The following is a 17857-nucleotide window of genomic DNA, read 5'->3' as shown; positions in this document are numbered from 1 at the left end:
CAATACTCTCAACAGGTCTCCTGCTCATTGAGCTATGTGTGCTATCGTGTCTGCAGTGGAATCTCACCCCAGCTGAGGGTACAGCTAGAGAGAACACACAGTGATCTAGTGCCCCCAACTGGTTCACATAGAGTCCTGCAGGCACAATGGAAACCAGGCTCTCTGGAAACGCCACCAAAGACATTGAGCTAAATGCCTCATCATTACAGCGCCGTTAAGAAAAAGGCTGTCTCTTTCAGAGTAAACCAAGAAGTTTATTTCTAAATCAATTAATTACTTTCAAAAATAAGATATTAACAATCTATCAATTCATACACTTTTAAAAACCACACATTCAGCTTATAAAAAGATGCAGAAATAATATGATTAAACAGCAAAACAACAATACTACTATAAAGACATACATCAAATCAAATGTACAATGAAGGAATCTAGTAGATTCTTCGTAACTCAGAGCTAAATACTGCATTGTACTAAGAGTTTAGCAAGGCCTGAGTCTTAAGTTCATTGGGTGCTACGTTACGCTTTCACTGTGATTGCAATGCTGTTGTTTTTTGTTATTCTTTGTAACTGGTTATGTGTGCTTTGTTTTTCAGACAGACAGACAGAGACGGACAGACGGACGGACAGACAGACAGACTGACAGAGACGGACGGACGGACATACAGACAGACAGACAGACAGAGACGGACAGACAGACGGACAGACAGACGGACAGAGACAGACGGACAGACAGACAGACGGACAGACAGACAGACAGAGACGGACAGACGGACGGACGGACGGACAGACAGACGGACAGACAGACGGACAGATGGACAGACAGTGTCATTGCCCCAACAGTACCTCAAAAGACCAGGACGGAGGAGATGCCTGGCTGTGTTTGTGGGTAAGTTGTTTGTGTGTAATCATGTGTATGTATGAGGAGGGCCAGGAGTTTTTCCCGATCACATGATCTGACCAGAAAAAACTTCTAGCCCCATGTATGAGGTCACACTGTACTGTCTGTGTTTGTGCAATTGTGCGTGTTGCCTGGCCAAAGCTTCTCCTGGTTCTCTCACGGCCTCTCTCGCCGAGAACTACATGCCCCCTCCTTCCCCCAGGTGGTCCAGGTTTGGGTGTCAATGAGCTACACCACTGTATATTTCTCACAGGGTATGTCCAAAATGGCACCCTATCCCTATATAATGCACTACTTTTCACCCTGGTAATGCATAATATGGGGAATAGGGTTACATTTCATACCAAGACCGGTCTCTCTCAGTTCGGTGAGATGGTGCGTCGGCGCAGGCAGCTGCAGGTCAGGCACTTAAGGATGCTCATGGTGATGTGCATGAGGGGACCGAAGTTGAACAGCAGGTTGTAGAAGGTGTTGACCGACAGGCCTCCTGTCTCGTCGGCATACTTCATGGCCACGATGGGCGTGTACAGGCTGTTGGTCAGGTTCCTGAAGCGAGGGTTCCTTGACTCGATCACCTTCTTAGTACACTACATGGGAGAGAGAGAGAGAGAGAGAGAGAGAGAGAGAGAGAGAGAACATCTGAGTGTTTATAGCACACCTGAGTTTCTTTCAAATACTTTGTGTTTGTTGGTCTGGAGTCCCAGATTGTATTGGATTTGTACTTTTGGGACTATTCCATTGGTTCCATTACACTAGGCAAACTCAAAATCCCATGAACCAAAGAGTGACACAGGGAGCGGAGCGTGTTCACTAACCTTGGCGATGTCCTCTGGGGTCTGGCCCATGGCCTCAAAGATATCCTTGGAGGAGGGCAGGTAAACATCTTTAAAGTAGCGCACTGTGTCTGCATCAGCTCCTGGGTACTCCATCTTGGCCACGTCCTCCATCATCTTCGTCTCAAACTCAGTGTGCACCGGCCCTGGCTCAATCATAGACAAACTGACCGGAGGGAACAGAATAGATCTTTATTCATCTATTACACAGTAACGGCAATTCTTTATTTTTGCTGACACAGTAACCAGATATTGAGTCACTGGCTGTAATTGAATGCCCACTGTGAAAGATACCAAGAGATGTAATGACAGAAACCCAATAGGAGTACAAGACTGACTGAGAGGAACTCACTGGACGTTAAACTTGAGCAGTTGGACAGCCATACTCTCACAGAAGCCCTCCATGGCGAACTTGGAGGCAGTGTAGACATCGTTGAACACCACACCTACAGGCAGAGCAGACTCAGGGTCAGGAGGAATGGTAGTCAGAGAGCAGGACCGGAATCTACAGCTTTTACAGTTCGCCTGCTGGTCCAGATCTGTATGTGCGCTAGCCAACGCCTCAATCATTGGCATGCCAGTCTTACCCTGTAGACCCATAACACTGCTCATGACCACGATGTGTCCCGCCCGCCTCTTCTTCATGTCAGGCATGACCTCTTTAATCATCCTCACCACGCCAAAGAAGTTGGTCTCAAACACCCTCTTCATGTCCTCGATACTGATGCTTTCCACGGGTCCCAACAAGCCCACACCTGCATTGTTGACTGAGGGGAGACTCACAGATAGAGACAAGGGTTACAGACCTGTAGTTACACTACCGATACTATACCGATACTACGCTGTAGCCTTCTGTACAGACACCTATCGTTAAGGATTAGAGCTGAGGCTCTAAAGCTTTAGTCACAACTGATGTTTTGTCATTGTTTTATTTAACCGTTATTTAACTAGGCAAGTCAGTTAAGAACAAATTCTTATTTACAATGACGGCCTACCTGAAGGCAAAAAGCCTCCTGCGGGGTACGGGGGCTGGGATTAAACATTTAAATAAATTAAATACAAATATAGGACAAAACACACATCACGACAAGAGAGAAAACACAACACTACATAAGAGAGACCTAAGACAACAACATAGCAAGGCAGCAACATATGACAACACAGCATGGTAGCAACACAACGTGACAACAACATGGTAGAAACACATCATGGCAGCAGCACAACATGGTAGCAGCACAACATGGTAGCAGCACAAAACAGGGTACAAACATTATTGGGCACAGGCAACAGCACAAAGGGCAAGAAGGTAGAGACGACAATACATCACGCAAAGCAGCCACAACTGTCAGTAAGAGTGTCCATCATTGAGTCTTTTAATTAAAAGATTGAGATAAAACTGTCCAGTTTTAGTGTTTGTTGCAGCTCGTTCCTGTCGCTAGCTGCAGCGAACTGAAAAGACAAGCGGCCCAGGGATGTGTGTGCTTTAGGGACCTTTAACAGAATGTGACTGGCAGACTGGGTGTTGTATGTGGAGGATGAGGGCTGCAGTAGGTATCTAAGCTCCAATCTTTACAGAAATCGTCTCAATTTGTAGATCTAGATCAACAGGAACAGAGCAGATTTTCAATGTGTTTCTACTCCTACTAGGCACAACGATACACAGGTTCAAATTAGCTTCAATTTTAATGCACCTCTATGGGAGTACAGAATTGGGAAAATATTATTTAAAAATAGTTCCCAATATGCAATTGCGTTGAGTTTTGTCTCTAAAGTTACACAACGTTGTCCTCTAAATGACAGTGAAGGCAAAGCGTTTGCAACATTTGTCGTTTGCCCGGTACCGGTTCCCGAATCAATTAGTGCGGGTCATCTCAGGCCAGAGTAGCATTATGAAATCATCATAAAACACCCAAAAAATGCGTTAAAACGTGTCAAAATTGGTGTAGAGTCTTGCAAGCACTAGACCATCGTTTCCAATCAAAAGAAAATGATTTCAGAGCAGTATTTCCTGAGATATAACATTTTTATCACATTACCTCAAGAGGTGAAACTCAGGGCTAGGTAATAAAAAGAACACTAAAATATTAATACAATGGTGAAAAAGTGTTGGAATTGAAATTTTCTTTCGGCCTTGCTCATTTGAGAGGATGGCCTATTACAGTAAAAAAAATAATAATCAAAATTCCAATGGGAAATAAATTATTGAGAAAACGATTTTCGGTGAGAACTGGTGAGAACTGGTGAGAAACAAGGCGAAACGTTGTCATTGACGGGTATAAATTTGATATCGGCGCGTTCGGAATCCAATTAGGCTTGAGAAAATATTAAAACTTTTCGCCTACGACGAAAAATGAATTATACAATTTTAGGGGTTCTCGCCTCGAGAGGCGTTACCTTGGTAAATGGGGACCCCAAAATTTTCCATACAAAACTTATGGGCTCATATGAAAGAGGAGGTCAAATAAATGACATCTAGGGTCAAAGGTCAGTGATGTGTCCTATAAGGAGCATTGGTGGCAAATCTGATGTCCGAATGGTAAAGGACTTCTAGCCGCTCGAGAGCGCCCTTACCTGCTGATCTATAAATGATGTCTCCGCTCTGAATCAGGGTTAGTTTGGCAGCGGGGCTGAAAGAGATTACGATAGAGGAAACCAAGTCTAGATTTAACTTTAGCCTGCAGCTTTTTCTTTTCTTTTTTTTCCTTTTTTTTGTTTTTGTTGAATTTTACCCCCTTTTTTCTCTCCAATTTCGTGGGATCCAATTGTTTAGTAGCTATTATCTTGTCTCATCGCTACAACTCCCGTACGGGCTCGGTTGAAAGTCATGCGTCCTCCGATACACAACCCAACCAAGCTGCACTGCTTCTTAACACAGCGCGCATCCAACCCGGAAGCCAGCTGCACCAATGTGTCGGAGGAAACACTGTGCACCTGGCAACCTTGGTTAGCGTGCACTGCGCCCGGCAAGCCACAGGAGTCGCTGGTGCACGATGAGACAAGGATATCCCTACCGGCCAATCCCTCCCTAACCCGGACGACGTAGCCTGCAGCTTTGATATGTGCTGAGAGAAGGACAGTGTACCGTCTAGCCGTACTCCCAAGTACTTGTATGAGGTGAGAACCTCAAGCTCTAAACCCTCAGAGGTAGTAATCACACCTGTGGGGAGAGGGGCATTCTTCTTATCAAACCACATGACCTTTGTTTTGAAGGTGTTCAGAACAAGGTTAAGGGTAGAGAAAGTTTGTTGGACACTAAGAAAGCTTTGTTGTAGAGCATTTAACACAAAAGGGAGCAGGGAGGGGCCAGCTGAGTATGAGACTGTATCATCTGCATATAAATGAATGAGAGAGCTTCCTACTGCCTGAGCTATGTTGGTGATGTAAATTGAGAAGAGCGTGGGGCCTAGGATTGAGCCTTAGAGTACTCCCTTGGTGACAGGCAGTGGCTGAGACAGCAGATGTTCTGACTTTATACACTGCACTCTTTGTGAGAGGTAGTTAGAAAACCAGGCCAAAGACCCCTCAGAGACACCAATACTCCTGAGCCGGCCCACAAGAATGGAATGGTCTATTGTATCAAAATTAAATAAATAATGGTTCAATTTAAAAATAAAAGAAAAGCTTTGGCCAAGTCAATAAAAATAGCAGCACAGCATTGCTTAGAATCAAGGGCAATGGTGACATCATTGAGGACCTTTAAGGTTGCAGTGACACATCCATAACCTGAGTGGAAACCAGATTTCATACCAGAGAGAATACTATAGACATCAATTGACTTGTCTAGTTATATAAAGGTTTGAATTGTATGAACACTAGTTTTGTGTCTTGAAATACTTTTGGGAAGAATTTTTTTCTCTGTGGGCTCCCGAGTGGCACAGCGGTCTAAGGCACTGCATCTCAGTGCAAGAGGTGTCACTGTAGTCCCTGATTTGAATCCAGGCTGTATCACATCCGGCTGTGATTGGGAGTCCCATAGGGCGGTGCACAGTTGGCCCAGCATCGTCCGGGTTTGGCCGGGGTAGGCCGTCATTGTAAATAAGAATTTGTTCTTAACTGACTTGCCTAGTTAAATTAAAAAACTAAAAAACATGAACTCAACTCAACATGAACTCAACATGACCCATTGGTCAGACAGTTGCACCAATCACTGTCACCACTAGGTGTCAGCACATGAATGAAATAAATAGAGAGGTGTGACGTAACAGTCTGCTGGGCTGTTTTTGTTGTATTAAGGGTAGAGGGGGTAGTGTCGGGGAGTGGAGGGTCAGGAGTGAACCTATGAATAGAAACAGTTTTCCTGGAAAAGTCCAGCAGTTGAAACAGAGGTTATAGTTTTAAGGCGTACATATACACATAGGCCTAGACCCTTCTAATTGAACTCTGGACCTCGGAGCCAGTTCCACTGCATTTTTTCATTGTTCCTCCAGGGACTGATTTAGACCTGGGACACCAATTATTAAACAAGTAGAAAATAAAACCAACAGGCTTTGAACCTCATAGGGTAAGAGTTGAATATCCCTGGCCTAGACGAATGCAGGATGAACGCATGCCCTGGAACACACACATTCACAAACCCACACACACGAAAAAGGCGAGGCTATTTGTCCCAGGGCTAGAGATCAGGTCATTGCCACACAAAAGGCCAGGGCAGGAGGTTTAGCTCGTTAGTTCCAGCACTGTTAACTCACTGAGGATATCAATATGGCGGTCCTTGACACTGTTGATGCACTGCTTGACTGACTCATCACTGCACACGTCCAGAGGCAGCAGCATGAGGGTCTTTCCATACGCATCACCTGCTGCCTCCACCAGCTTATCCTTCTTCTTCAGGTCCCGCATGGTGGCAATGACTGAGAGAGAGAGAAAGAGAGAGAGAGGCAGAGAGAGAGAGAGAGGCAGAGAGAGAGACACTGTTGATGCACTGCTTGACTGACTCATCGCTGCACACATCCAGAGGAAGCAGCATGAGGGTCTTCCCATACTTGTGACCTGTTGCCACAAGAAAAGGGCAACCACTGAAGAACAAACACCATTGTAAATAAAACCCATATTATTTTAACTATTTGTACATCCTTACAACACTGTACATAGCCATAGTCTCTAATGCTTTAAAACTTGTGATTGTAATGTTTACTGTTCATTTTTGAGTTTATTTCACTTTTGTTTATTGTCTATTTCACTTGCATACACTACATGGCCAAAAGTGTGTGGATTCGGCTATTTCAGCCACACCCGTTGATGACAGGTGTTTAAAATCAAGCACGCCGCCATGCAATCTCCATAGACAAACATTGGCAGTAGAATGGCCTTACTGAAGAGCTCAGTGAATTTCAAAGTGATACCGTCATAGGATGCCACCTTTCCAACAAATCAGTTCGTCAAATTTCTGCCATGCTAGAGCTGCCCCAGTCAACTGTAAGAGCTGTTATTGTGAAGTGGAAACGTCTAGGAGCAAAAAAGTCTCAGCCACAAAATAATAGACCAAACAAGCTTGCAGAACAGGACAGACGAGTGCTGAAGCGCATAGCGAGTAAAAAATGACTGTCCTCAGTTGCACTCACGGCCGAGTTCCAAACTGACTCTGGAAGCAATGTCAGCACAATAATTGTTCATGGGGAGCTTCATGAAATGGGTTTCCATGACCAAGCAGCCGCAGACAAGCCTAAGATCACCATGCACAATGCCAAGCGTCAGCTGGAGAGGTGTAAAGCTCGCCGCCATTCGACTCTGGAAATGCGTTCTCTGGAGTGATGAATAAGTCTGCACCATCTGGCAGTCCAACGGACAAATCTGGGTTTGGCAAATGCTAAAAGAACGCTCCCTGCCTGAATGCATTGTGCAAACTGGAAAGTTTGGTGGAGGAGGAATAATGGTCTGGGCTGTTTTTCATGGTTCAGGCTAGGCCCCTTAGTTCCAGTGAAGGGAAATCTTAACGCTACACCATACAATGATATTCTAGATGATTTGTGCTTCCAACTTTGTGGCAACAGTTTGGAGAAGGCCCTTTCCTGCACAAAGCACAAAGCGAGGACCATACAGACTGTGAGCCAGGCCTCATCGCCCAACATCAGTGCCCGACCTCACTAATGCTCTTGTGGCTGAATGGAAGCAAGTCCCCGCAGCAATGTTCCAACATCTAGTGGAAAGCCTTCCCAGAAGAGTGGAGGATGTTATAGCAGGGACCAACTCCATATTAATGCCCATGATGTTGGAATGAGATGTTTGACGAGCAGGTGTCCACATACTTTTAGCCATGCAGTGTATGTTTCCCATGCCAATAAAGCCCTTTGAATTGAATTGAATTGAGAGAGGCAGAAAGAGAGAGAGAGAGACAAGAGAGAGAGAGGCAGGAAAAAGAGAGGCAGAGAGTGAGGCAGAGAGAGGTTCAGAGAGAGAGAGAGACATTTAGAGAGACACAGAGAGAGAGACAGAGAGAGAGAGAGAGACATTTCGAGAGATAGAGAGAGAGAGAGAGAGAGAGAGAGAGACAGAGACAGAGACAGAGAGAGAGATACATTTAGAGAGACAGAGAGAGAGAGAGAGAGAGAGAGAGAGAGAGAGAGAGAGAGAGAGAGAGACAGAGAGAGAGACAGAGAGAGAGAGACATTTAGGCAGAGAGTGAGCAGAGAGAGAGAGAGAGACAGAGAGAGACAGAGAGAGAGGGAGAGAGAGAGAGAGAGAGAGAGAGAGAGAGAGAGAGACATTTAGAGAGAGAGAGAGAGAGAGACATTTAGAGAGGGAGAGATAGACATTTAGAGAGACAGAGAGAGAGAGAGAGAGAGAGAGAGAGAGAGAGAGAGAGAGAGAGAGAGAGAGGGGCAGAGATATAGACATTTAGAGAGAGAGAGACATTTAGAGAGAGAGAGAGAGAGAGACATTTAGAGAGAGAGAGACAGAGAGAGAGAGAGAGAGAGAGACATTTAGAGAGAGAGAGAGAGAGAGAGAGAGAGAGTAATAGATCTGAGATATGTGAGACTACATGGAACAGACTGATGACTGACCCACTGACACATAGATAAGCATATATAGTAGACATGCACACAGGTTTATATGCAGACAGACAGACAGACAGACAGACAGACAGACAGACAGACAGACAGACAGACAGACAGACAGACAGACAGACAGACAGACAGACAGACAGACAGACAGACAGACAACAGTCATGCAGGTCAGTGGGTCTATTCCACGTCCATCCGCTTGTGTAACACCACTATTGATTCCCTTTGAACTCTGGACCTGGGAGAACTGAACCTACATAGAGTAACAAACAGTATCTACCATCTACAGTATGTACAGAAAGGTTTTCCACATGTTTGCATCTTGCGACTTGACATTCTCCATTCCAAGTTTACAGTGAGGTCAACCACGTCTGTGTTTATTGATGAGCTCTAACACGGAAATAGAGAGACAACAGTATTACACAATAGAGATCAATGGTGGAAATCAACAGCTCGAATCAGGCACTGATCTGAAGACCTGCTGTCCTTGACGAATGAAGACATCCTCTTATCTCATCTGGTTCTGTAACCTCTGACCCAAAACCCCCAATGACAATCCAGTATCTATGGAGTGAGTGGAAGAGAATGGAATAATGGTGTGTGACTAGAATAAGCACTGCTCATATCTGCTTTACTAGTGAGGGTGTGGAAGTGCTAGTGGAGAACTATGACAGACAGTGCCAGCTTCGACTGCATACTGTCTGTCGAAGGGCACGTGTTGTACACCTATGAGTAAGATCTTCATGATGAGAGAATTGGGTGTCTGTCAAGCAACAGAGAGATGTATGAGTTTCAACAGAACAACAGTTGCATTGTTCTTTCAGTTGTTGTTGGAATTATTCTTGGGCAACAGCTTAGTAAACATTCTTGAATGGAACCACACTGCCCTGAACTGGGATTGTTGAGGTTTCTCTGTAGTTGGCAAATGTCACTGCTACCAATTAATACTCAGAATAACAGCGCAATATTTAATCTGGATTTTCATGATCCTTCAGAGAGAACAGATCATGTTATTTTCTGCAATGTGGTCTCTCTCTTTCTTGGAAGCAGGTCACAGTTCAACGAGAATGATTCAACCCTGAGTACTGTTGAGGGAGCTGTTAATCGCTTCTGTTGCGCTCCTCTATTTCACGGCAATAAATCCCAAGACCCCACTACCCTCAAAGAAAGAACAATTCTACGTAACCCTAGACTGACATTAATGATGGGATGTCTGTAGCTGGAAAGTGGATGACAAACGTACAAGGTCCGCGACCTTCCCCGAGCTCCGCTGAGCCCCGATGAAGACTTCAAACAAGCCTTGCTAGTGAACCTTCGCTTGTACAGGTCTCAAACTTTGTCCCTCTTTCAACACTCGCTCCAGAGAGGGGACTATAGGCGCATTAGACACGGCACTAAACCGGTGCAGCGGTCTACAATTCAGTGCGATAAAGAGGGCTTTGTACGAGAGAAGTCACTTGAAAGAGAACTGGCAGTCTCTTTTATGATCCCCGCCTGGCAAGCGGCATCCTCGCGGAGCCGTACCCCGGAAATTTAGCTTTCAGATGATAATAGATGAATCAAGGGGGATAGAGAACCAGAGGGCTCACGATAGGAAATATATATATATTATAGGTATTATATATATATATTTACACTAGCAATAGGAGATTACACTAGCAACACTAGCAATAGGATATTTAGTCTAAAAGTAAAACACGTAGGCTACAATTTATGGGCGCAAAGGTCAAACCTGCGCGTAAAAGTTGTTTTGGATAGATAGACTAATGATGACCCTATTTGTACACAGAACATATTCCACAAGGGTTCAAACAAAGACCAGAGGGATTTTAGCAGCATGTCGGATCAAGCTTCTGAAGTTAAAGGCAGATAAACAATGTAAAGAAAGCGCATTTACCATGGTAACGCTTCTTTTCATCTTTGGCCAGCAGGACGGCGATTCGTAACCCGATGCCGGAGGAGCAACCGGTGATCAGAACTACTTTTTGTCCACTGCTCGCCATGGCTTGTCCGGTTAGGTCGTGCGTTTTAGTGGTCTTCGGCTCCGGATGGTTGTTGCAGAGCGAGCTCGAGCACTGGACTTTAAAAACTAAAGCGGATCATGCAAACACAGCGGCCATGTGAGCGGGTAATTTAGTCACATGTCCTATAAAATCCTTTACTAAAAAAGACGAGGCACCTCGCAAACTCGACTGCCAGCAGAATTTTTAATCTGATAAATGCTGCTTGCCCTGAATTGATTTTTTCTAAAGAACCTAAATGAATGCCTGTTTTACTGTGTGTGGCAGCCTAACATATGGGTAGAGGTTACATTGATAAGCATTTTTCATGCAATTTTGAACAACAGCCTCAATAAATATTTATTTCCCAGTAGTGCCTATGTTTAATATTGCTGTGTTTGGATGCATTCACATCTGTCAGACATAGGCCTACCTATTGCTGCAACCTGGTCTCAGAGTATTTCGTATTATTCTGTAAACTACATAAATCTGAGTTACTTCATTTAGTACATACTATGTTTTGTATGGTATTAATTTGTGGATGTCTATCATCCATTTCGTATGATAAGCTATGTTACAAATTACAATTCATATTATATGTTACAAATTGAATTCATACAATATGTTACGAATTAGAATAATGTACACTATTCTACGCATTTTCTAAATGTATGATATGTAACAAATTCCAATTTGTTGTGGCTAACGTTAGCTAGGTGTCAAGGTGGCTAAAGCTAATGTTATGTAACCATACCAAATTTAACATATCATACTAATTTGACCACCCGGATTGTCATTTACTATGTTATGTCTAGTCTATGAGACCTGGCTGATTTATGCCTAGTCATAAAACCCCGAAATGTAAGCCTACTTTTGGCTTATGTAAACAAATATTTTATAGAGTATTATTCTTACTAAAATAAATAAATATTAATGAAGAAACGTTTAAGATTGTAGAAACCTATATCAGAATTGTGTGCTGCTATTAGACCATTCAAATTAAATTTGACCACACAATGTTAAAATAATGAGAACCCTATAGATTAAAGTGTGAAAACAATTGAAGGTCAAGCGCAAAATTCAATATTGTGGCGTTTAGTCCTACGTCACGCCACTATATTCAAATTTCACACTGGCGTGGTTTCAGCTCTCCTTCAGTAACGTTGTGTAATCTAGATGCGTTTCCAGCGCTGGAGCTCTCCTGCCATCTCCTGGCAGAATGAACAATTACACAAATACAGAATGAATGGGTTTGGAACAGACAAGGCTTCTCCCGTGTAGTCCCAAATGCAGTTATTATTCCTATTCCTGTGTCGCATCCAATGCTGAAGAAAAGTCATTGATGGCAATTCTGTCATGCTGTTTTAAGGGCAGTATTTTAAGTCTATATAGGTAGAAGAAGCAGAATGTGTTTGTAGTCAGTGCAATAGTGGTCTGTCAGTTTGGAGTTATAGTTATGTGTTGCTTTGGCTTGGAGACAGCGAGACATTGCCTTGTTTGAACATGGGAATTCTGCTCAAGGTGGGCGTAGCAAGGTGTAAAGGTGCATATGATAAGATTGTAAAACCAGGCTGGTTTCCGTAGCGATGGTGATTGGGTCAGAGTACAAAGGTCACACCCATGTTAGGGCTTGTTGGACACTCAATATCTCAATATGTTATTGCCACAGCTGCATGGCCAGAGAGGTGAGCTGAAACCATCTCTCTTCCTGTCTCTTCCTGTCTCTCTCTCAGCATATCCATCCATCTCCTGTGCTTTGCATTTAACCTCAAACAAACCTGTGATGTACGGTATTCATGAACCCCCCTCCATCTTTACAGTCCACACAACGTAACATAGGCTACAGAGATCACTATTCTTACCGCAGGATAGGTATAGAGGACACACACACACACACACACACACACACACACACACACACACACACACACACACACAGCACATGACATACAAGACATGGGAGAAAATAGATGGCGGTAAAGCAGTGCAGAGAAACAGAATGAAAAAACCGTTGGTTGGGAAGAATTGTTCTACTACTGTCGACACAGAGCATTACGTAATGTAATCCCTACCCCCAAAAAAGCCAATGTCCCAACTTTTAATCTCTGAAAAATCGTGGGGGTAAACCAGAGAACAACTTTTATTAGATGTTGACTGATAATGGTTAAGGTAAAAATAGTTTTAAAGGGTTTATATGATAATAATGAACTGTTTACAAACTATCGATACACTCTTTATAATATCCACATGGTGCTCCCCATCTTCACAATGGATCAAAGAACAAACATTTCTAAGAATTGTACCGGTACTGTAGATCTACTTTTCAGACTCAAGATGAGAAAACACAAACCGTCAATGACACTTTACAGCCATCCTGTAACATTTGGGTGTGTGAATGTTTGATTTGTGTTTGTGTTGCTCCAGAGACTCTGTCCATAGTGGTGGGCTGAGGCTGGGGAGCCAGTTGAGGTGAGAAGGGAAGGGACGCAGGAGCAGGGGGGAGTTATTGACATGCATTTCCCCCTGCCTGGGGAGACTGTGGACAGGTGTGTGTGGAGGTAGACACATTAGAAGTGCTGAAGGGGAAGGAATGTTGTCAGCAGCCTTCTAACTATCACTCTGGTATTTGAAGACAGAGAGAGAGAGACAGAGAGAGAAAGACAGAGAGAGAGAGAGAGAGAGAGAAAGACAGAGAGAGAGACAGAGAGAGAAAGACAGAGAGAGAGACAGAGAGAGAAAGACAGAGAGAGAGACAGAGAGAGGGAGGGAGGGAGGTAGAAAGGGACAGAGAGAGAGGAGGAGAGGGAGACAGAGAGAGAGACAGAGAGAGGGAGGGAGGGAGGTAGAAAGGGACAGAGAGAGAGGAGGAGAGGGAGACAGAGAGACAGAGAGAGAAAGACAGAGAGAGGGAGAGAGGGAGGGAGGTAGAAAAGGACAGAGAGAGAGGAGGAGAGGGAGACAGAGAGAGAGACAGAGAGAGAGACAGAGAGAGAAAGACAGAGAGAAGACAGAGAGAGAGACAGAGAGAGAAAGACAGAGAGAGAGACAGAGAGAGGGAGAGAGGGAGGGAGGTAGAAAGGGACAGAGAGAGAGGAGGAGAGGGAGACAGAGAGAGAGAGAGAGAGAGAGAGAGGGAGGGAGGGAGGTAGAAAAGGACAGAGAGAGAGACAGAGAGAGGGAGGGAGGGAGGTAGAAAGGGACAGAGAGAGAGGAGGAGAGGGAATGGTGCAGGCTCGTACACGTTGTTTTCCCCTGCCACGAGTACTCCTCCCTCAGAACCATATATACATTTTCCTTTTTTATGGCTCTCCACTTTCTCCAACTACACCTCTTTCATCCTCAAAGTTGCCTCCATCTTTCAGTCCTCCTTTACCTTCCTACCACTTCTCCCCTGTAACTTTCTTCTCTTCCGATGAGATAAAACACCATAAGGAAACGTGTTGCCAAAAGATCGCTCCCCAATCGTCTCTCTGACCTCTGACCTTTTCTCTCTGACATCTCATTGTACCCCAGGTGGGCCCTGCGCCACATAAGTCCCTCATCCTCTTCATGGGAGTTCAGTCACAGTTCTGACAGGAGACTAGAGAGAGGCAACACATGTTCTCTCTTTCCATAAGAGGCTAATAGTCCATTTCCTGTTTGCTGAGTTGAAGGATACTTGAACGTATGCCTTTTGGATGGAACCATCAGTTCTATTTATCCCTCAGTTCAGATTTATCTCTGACTCACTGTCAATGCTGTTTCTACTCATTTCACTGAAAATGAGAGATGATTTGGTCTTTGAAGTAGAATCAATATATGATTGAGTTACTTTGAGTTTTTCTTGGTTATAATGATTTAGTTCAGGGAATAAATCCAAACATCAAGTTTCATTGTTTGACTGAATACTCACACTATTTTAGTGCACAAATTGTGATAATGCACGTGAGAAAAATACTTCTCCGTGTAACCTTAACTTTGCAATGAAACATAGCATTGCTGGTCCATGTCTAAATGTGTTAGTCCAGCCTGCTCTATCCCCCTTGCCTGTAGCAGTGGCCTGGCCACCAGACTGGCTGAGCTGAATGAATTTGGAGGGGACAAATGGGACTGGCTCTGAAAGCACAAACAGTGGCTGTGTGAAAGAGCCCAGTGGACTGGAATGTTTGCTACAGGTCAGGAGTGGTGCTTTCTGCTCTTTTGTGTGCAGTCTGCTGAGGAGGTGTGGAATGCAAACTTCCCAGAGGAGAACAGAGGAGGGGAAAAGTAAATGAAAGGAAAAAAGGGAAAGAGAGTGGTAGGGGGAGTGGGAGAGAGAACAAAAGCTTTAAGTAACAGAGTGGACCCAGAGAGTGAGAAGGGAGAGAGAGAGACAGGGATGAGACATTTGAGAGGGTTCTGAGGCTGACAGAACCAAAGAGAAAGAGAGAGAGAGGGACAGAGAGAGGAGGAGGAACAGAGAGAAAGATAGAGAGTAGGGACAGAGAGTGAGAGAGCGGAGAATGAGAGTGGTGGCGATTGTTTGAGCAGATTATTAATGAGACTTAATCCTTAATGTTAATTAGCTGAATCATCCCCCATCAGTAATTATTTTCATTAACACCCCCTACAAACCCCAATCTGACCTGGTGTTTTATATGAGCTATCAGAATGGGTTTAATAGTCCAGTAACTCTTCTCTTTCTCTCATTTCTCTCCTGCTCATGTGCACTCCTGTTGAACTAAGAAAAACGAACTAATTCTTATTTACAATGACAGCCTAAGAACAGTGGGTTACCTGCCTTGTTCAGAGGCAGAACAACAGATTTATACCTTGTCAGCTCAGGGATTCAATCTAGCAATCTTTCGGTTACTGGCCCAACGCTCTAACCACTAGGCTACCTGCCACTGTTTACCTTGGTTTCACAGTGACTTTATGCAGTTACTGCTAACATGACCCCCATTTTATCCAAAACACAATACAATAGAGACAGGATAATTGTCCACACGATTAAGCATATATTTAATGTAGCAAAAATTACATTAACTTATTTTCGACCTAATGGGCAGTTACTGCCTTTTTGCTTGGTAGGGCAGCCTAGCTCTATTACAATGGACCTAAAGTGAACTAGGAAAAAGTCACAATTAGTCACTCTCCTGTTGAGACAGTATGTGAGTCACTTCCTGACCTGATCTCATTTAGGGAGGCACAGAAGTCTTGTGTTTTTTCCCATGATATAAATGCAGTATCCAGTCACTGGTCCCACTAACCCCTGTGAACATTTAGTCCTTAGTAACACAGACCTCCATCCTCCACAGTGTGGTTTACGCAGTCATGAGTTCACTAGGCGGGGACTTTCTAATGACATGTTATATGGATGTGAACAGGATGGATGCAAAGGCTAAAACTGCCAACAGATCTGATCTATAGTCTCAGATGACAAGGGTTTTATAGAGTTTTATAGATTCTTGTTGGTAGGGAATTGGTCAGTGAAATATCCCCATTGACCACATGACCAAGAGTACACACTTTGACCAACTTCGAACATGACAGAACCACCCAGATGTGTGTCGGTGCCTAAGATGGAACGAGGCAATGATATATTATGATATAAGTGGTGGAACGTGATGAGTTCACTCACTGTGCCCCCGGCCAGCTACTTTAGATACGAGGTGCTTTGATTTATTTCAGCAGGTGTGGTGTGAAGATTGTGTAGCACTGTGATCATATATAAACCTCAGCTTCCACTGTGACATATGGAACTAAATGTAGAAGTATACCTACTTAATCTGGTCTGTATATCCAGCAGTCAGAGAGCTCTGTACCAAGATGGAGACATACAGTGCCTTCGGAAAGTATTTCAGACCTCTTGACTTTTTCCACATTTTGTTACGTTACAGCCTTATTCTAATCTACACACTATTCCCCACAATGACAAAGCAAAAACAGGTTTTTAGAAATGTTTGCAAATGTATGAACATGTAAAACTGAAATATTACATTGAAATAAGTATTCAGACACTTTACTCAGTACTTTGGTACTTTCACCTTTAGCAGAGTTTACAGCGTCAATTCTTCTTGGGCATGACACTTGCAAACTTGGCAGAGTTTCTCCCATTCTTCTCTGCAGATCCTCTCAAGCTCTGTCAGATTGGATGGGGAGTGTTGCTGCACAGCAACAGTTGAAGTCGGAAGTTTACATACACTTTAGCCAAATACATTTAAACTCAGTTTTTCACAATTCCTGACATTTAATAATAGTAAAAATTCCCTGTTATAGGTCAGTTAGGATCACCACTTAATTTTAAGAATGTGAAATGTCAGAATAACAGCAGAGAGAATGATTTAATTAAGCTTTTATTTCTTTCATCACATTACCAATGGGTCAGAAGTTTAATTACACTCAATTACTATTTGGTAGCATTGCCCTTAAATTGTTTAACTTGGGTCAAACGTTTCGGATAGCCTTCCACAAGCTTCCCACAATAAGTGAATTTTGTCCCATTCCTCCTGACAGAGCTGGTGTAACTGAGTCAGGTTTGTAGGCCTCCTTGCTCGCACACGCTTTTTCAGTTCTGCCCACAAATTTTCTATGGGATTGAGGTCAGGGCTTTGTGATGGTCACTCCAATACCTTGACTTTGTTGTCCTTAAGCCATTTTGCCACAACTTCAGAAGTATGCTTGGGGTCATTGTCCATTTGGAAGACCCATTTGCGACCAAGCTTTAACTTCCTTACTGCTGTCTTGAGATGTTGCTTCAATATATCTACCTAATTTCCCTGCCTCATGATGCCATCTGTTTTGTGAAGTGCACCAGTCCCTCCTGCAGCAAAGCACCCCCACAACATGATGCTGCCACCCCTGTGCTTCACGGTTGGGATGGTGTTCTTCGGCTTGCAAGCCTCCCCTTTTTCCTCCAAACATAACGATGGTCATTATGGCCAAACAGTTCTATTTTCGTTTCATCAGACCAGAGGATATTTCTCCAAAAAGTATGATCTTTGTCCCCACTGTCATGACTGTCCTGATCAGGTCAGGTTACAGGAGACCTCAGAACATTAAACATTAAATAAAGGGACTTTCGAACAATGGTTTCCGTCAGCCACAATGGTGGTCATGACAATAGATGGAATATGAAAATGTATGTCATTCTTGTTTTGTTAT

At 43.8% G+C, this 17857-nt stretch overlaps 1 protein-coding gene across 1 annotated transcript; it reads right to left on the bottom strand.

Annotated features, from left to right (window-relative positions):
• Window positions 1–233: 233 nt before the first annotated feature.
• Window positions 234–10947, bottom strand: LOC115110540 (retinol dehydrogenase 8-like). Its single transcript, XM_029636290.2, has 6 exons — window positions 10633–10947; window positions 6423–6584; window positions 2322–2501; window positions 2087–2180; window positions 1717–1900; window positions 234–1488 (listed from the first exon to the last, which is right to left on the bottom strand). Exons 1-6 carry the CDS (start codon window positions 10736–10738, stop codon window positions 1261–1263), a joined length of 954 nt encoding a protein of 317 aa, XP_029492150.1. The 5' UTR covers window positions 10739–10947; the 3' UTR covers window positions 234–1260.
• Window positions 10948–17857: the final 6910 nt, after the last annotated feature.

Source organism: Oncorhynchus nerka, linkage group LG26, assembly GCF_034236695.1.
Source record: "Oncorhynchus nerka isolate Pitt River linkage group LG26, Oner_Uvic_2.0, whole genome shotgun sequence".
Classification (NCBI taxonomy): Eukaryota; Metazoa; Chordata; class Actinopteri; order Salmoniformes; family Salmonidae; genus Oncorhynchus; species Oncorhynchus nerka.
The sequence above is the reverse complement of the archived record's forward strand: the minus strand, read 5'-3'. Positions and strand labels throughout refer to the sequence as shown.

Excerpts from the sequence above, each read along its gene's own strand:
- LOC115110540 (XM_029636290.2), bottom strand. The coding sequence starts at position 10,738 with ATGGCGAGCAGTGGACAAAAAGTAGTTCTGATCACCGGTTGCTCCTCC. Across the intron at positions 6,585-10,632 it reads TGAAAAGAAGCGTTACCATG|TCATTGCCACCATGCGGGAC; the intron begins GTAAATGCGCTT and ends TCTCTCTCTCAG. Across the intron at positions 2,181-2,321 it reads CAGTGTTATGGGTCTACAGG|GTGTGGTGTTCAACGATGTC; the intron begins GTAAGACTGGCA and ends CTCTGCCTGTAG.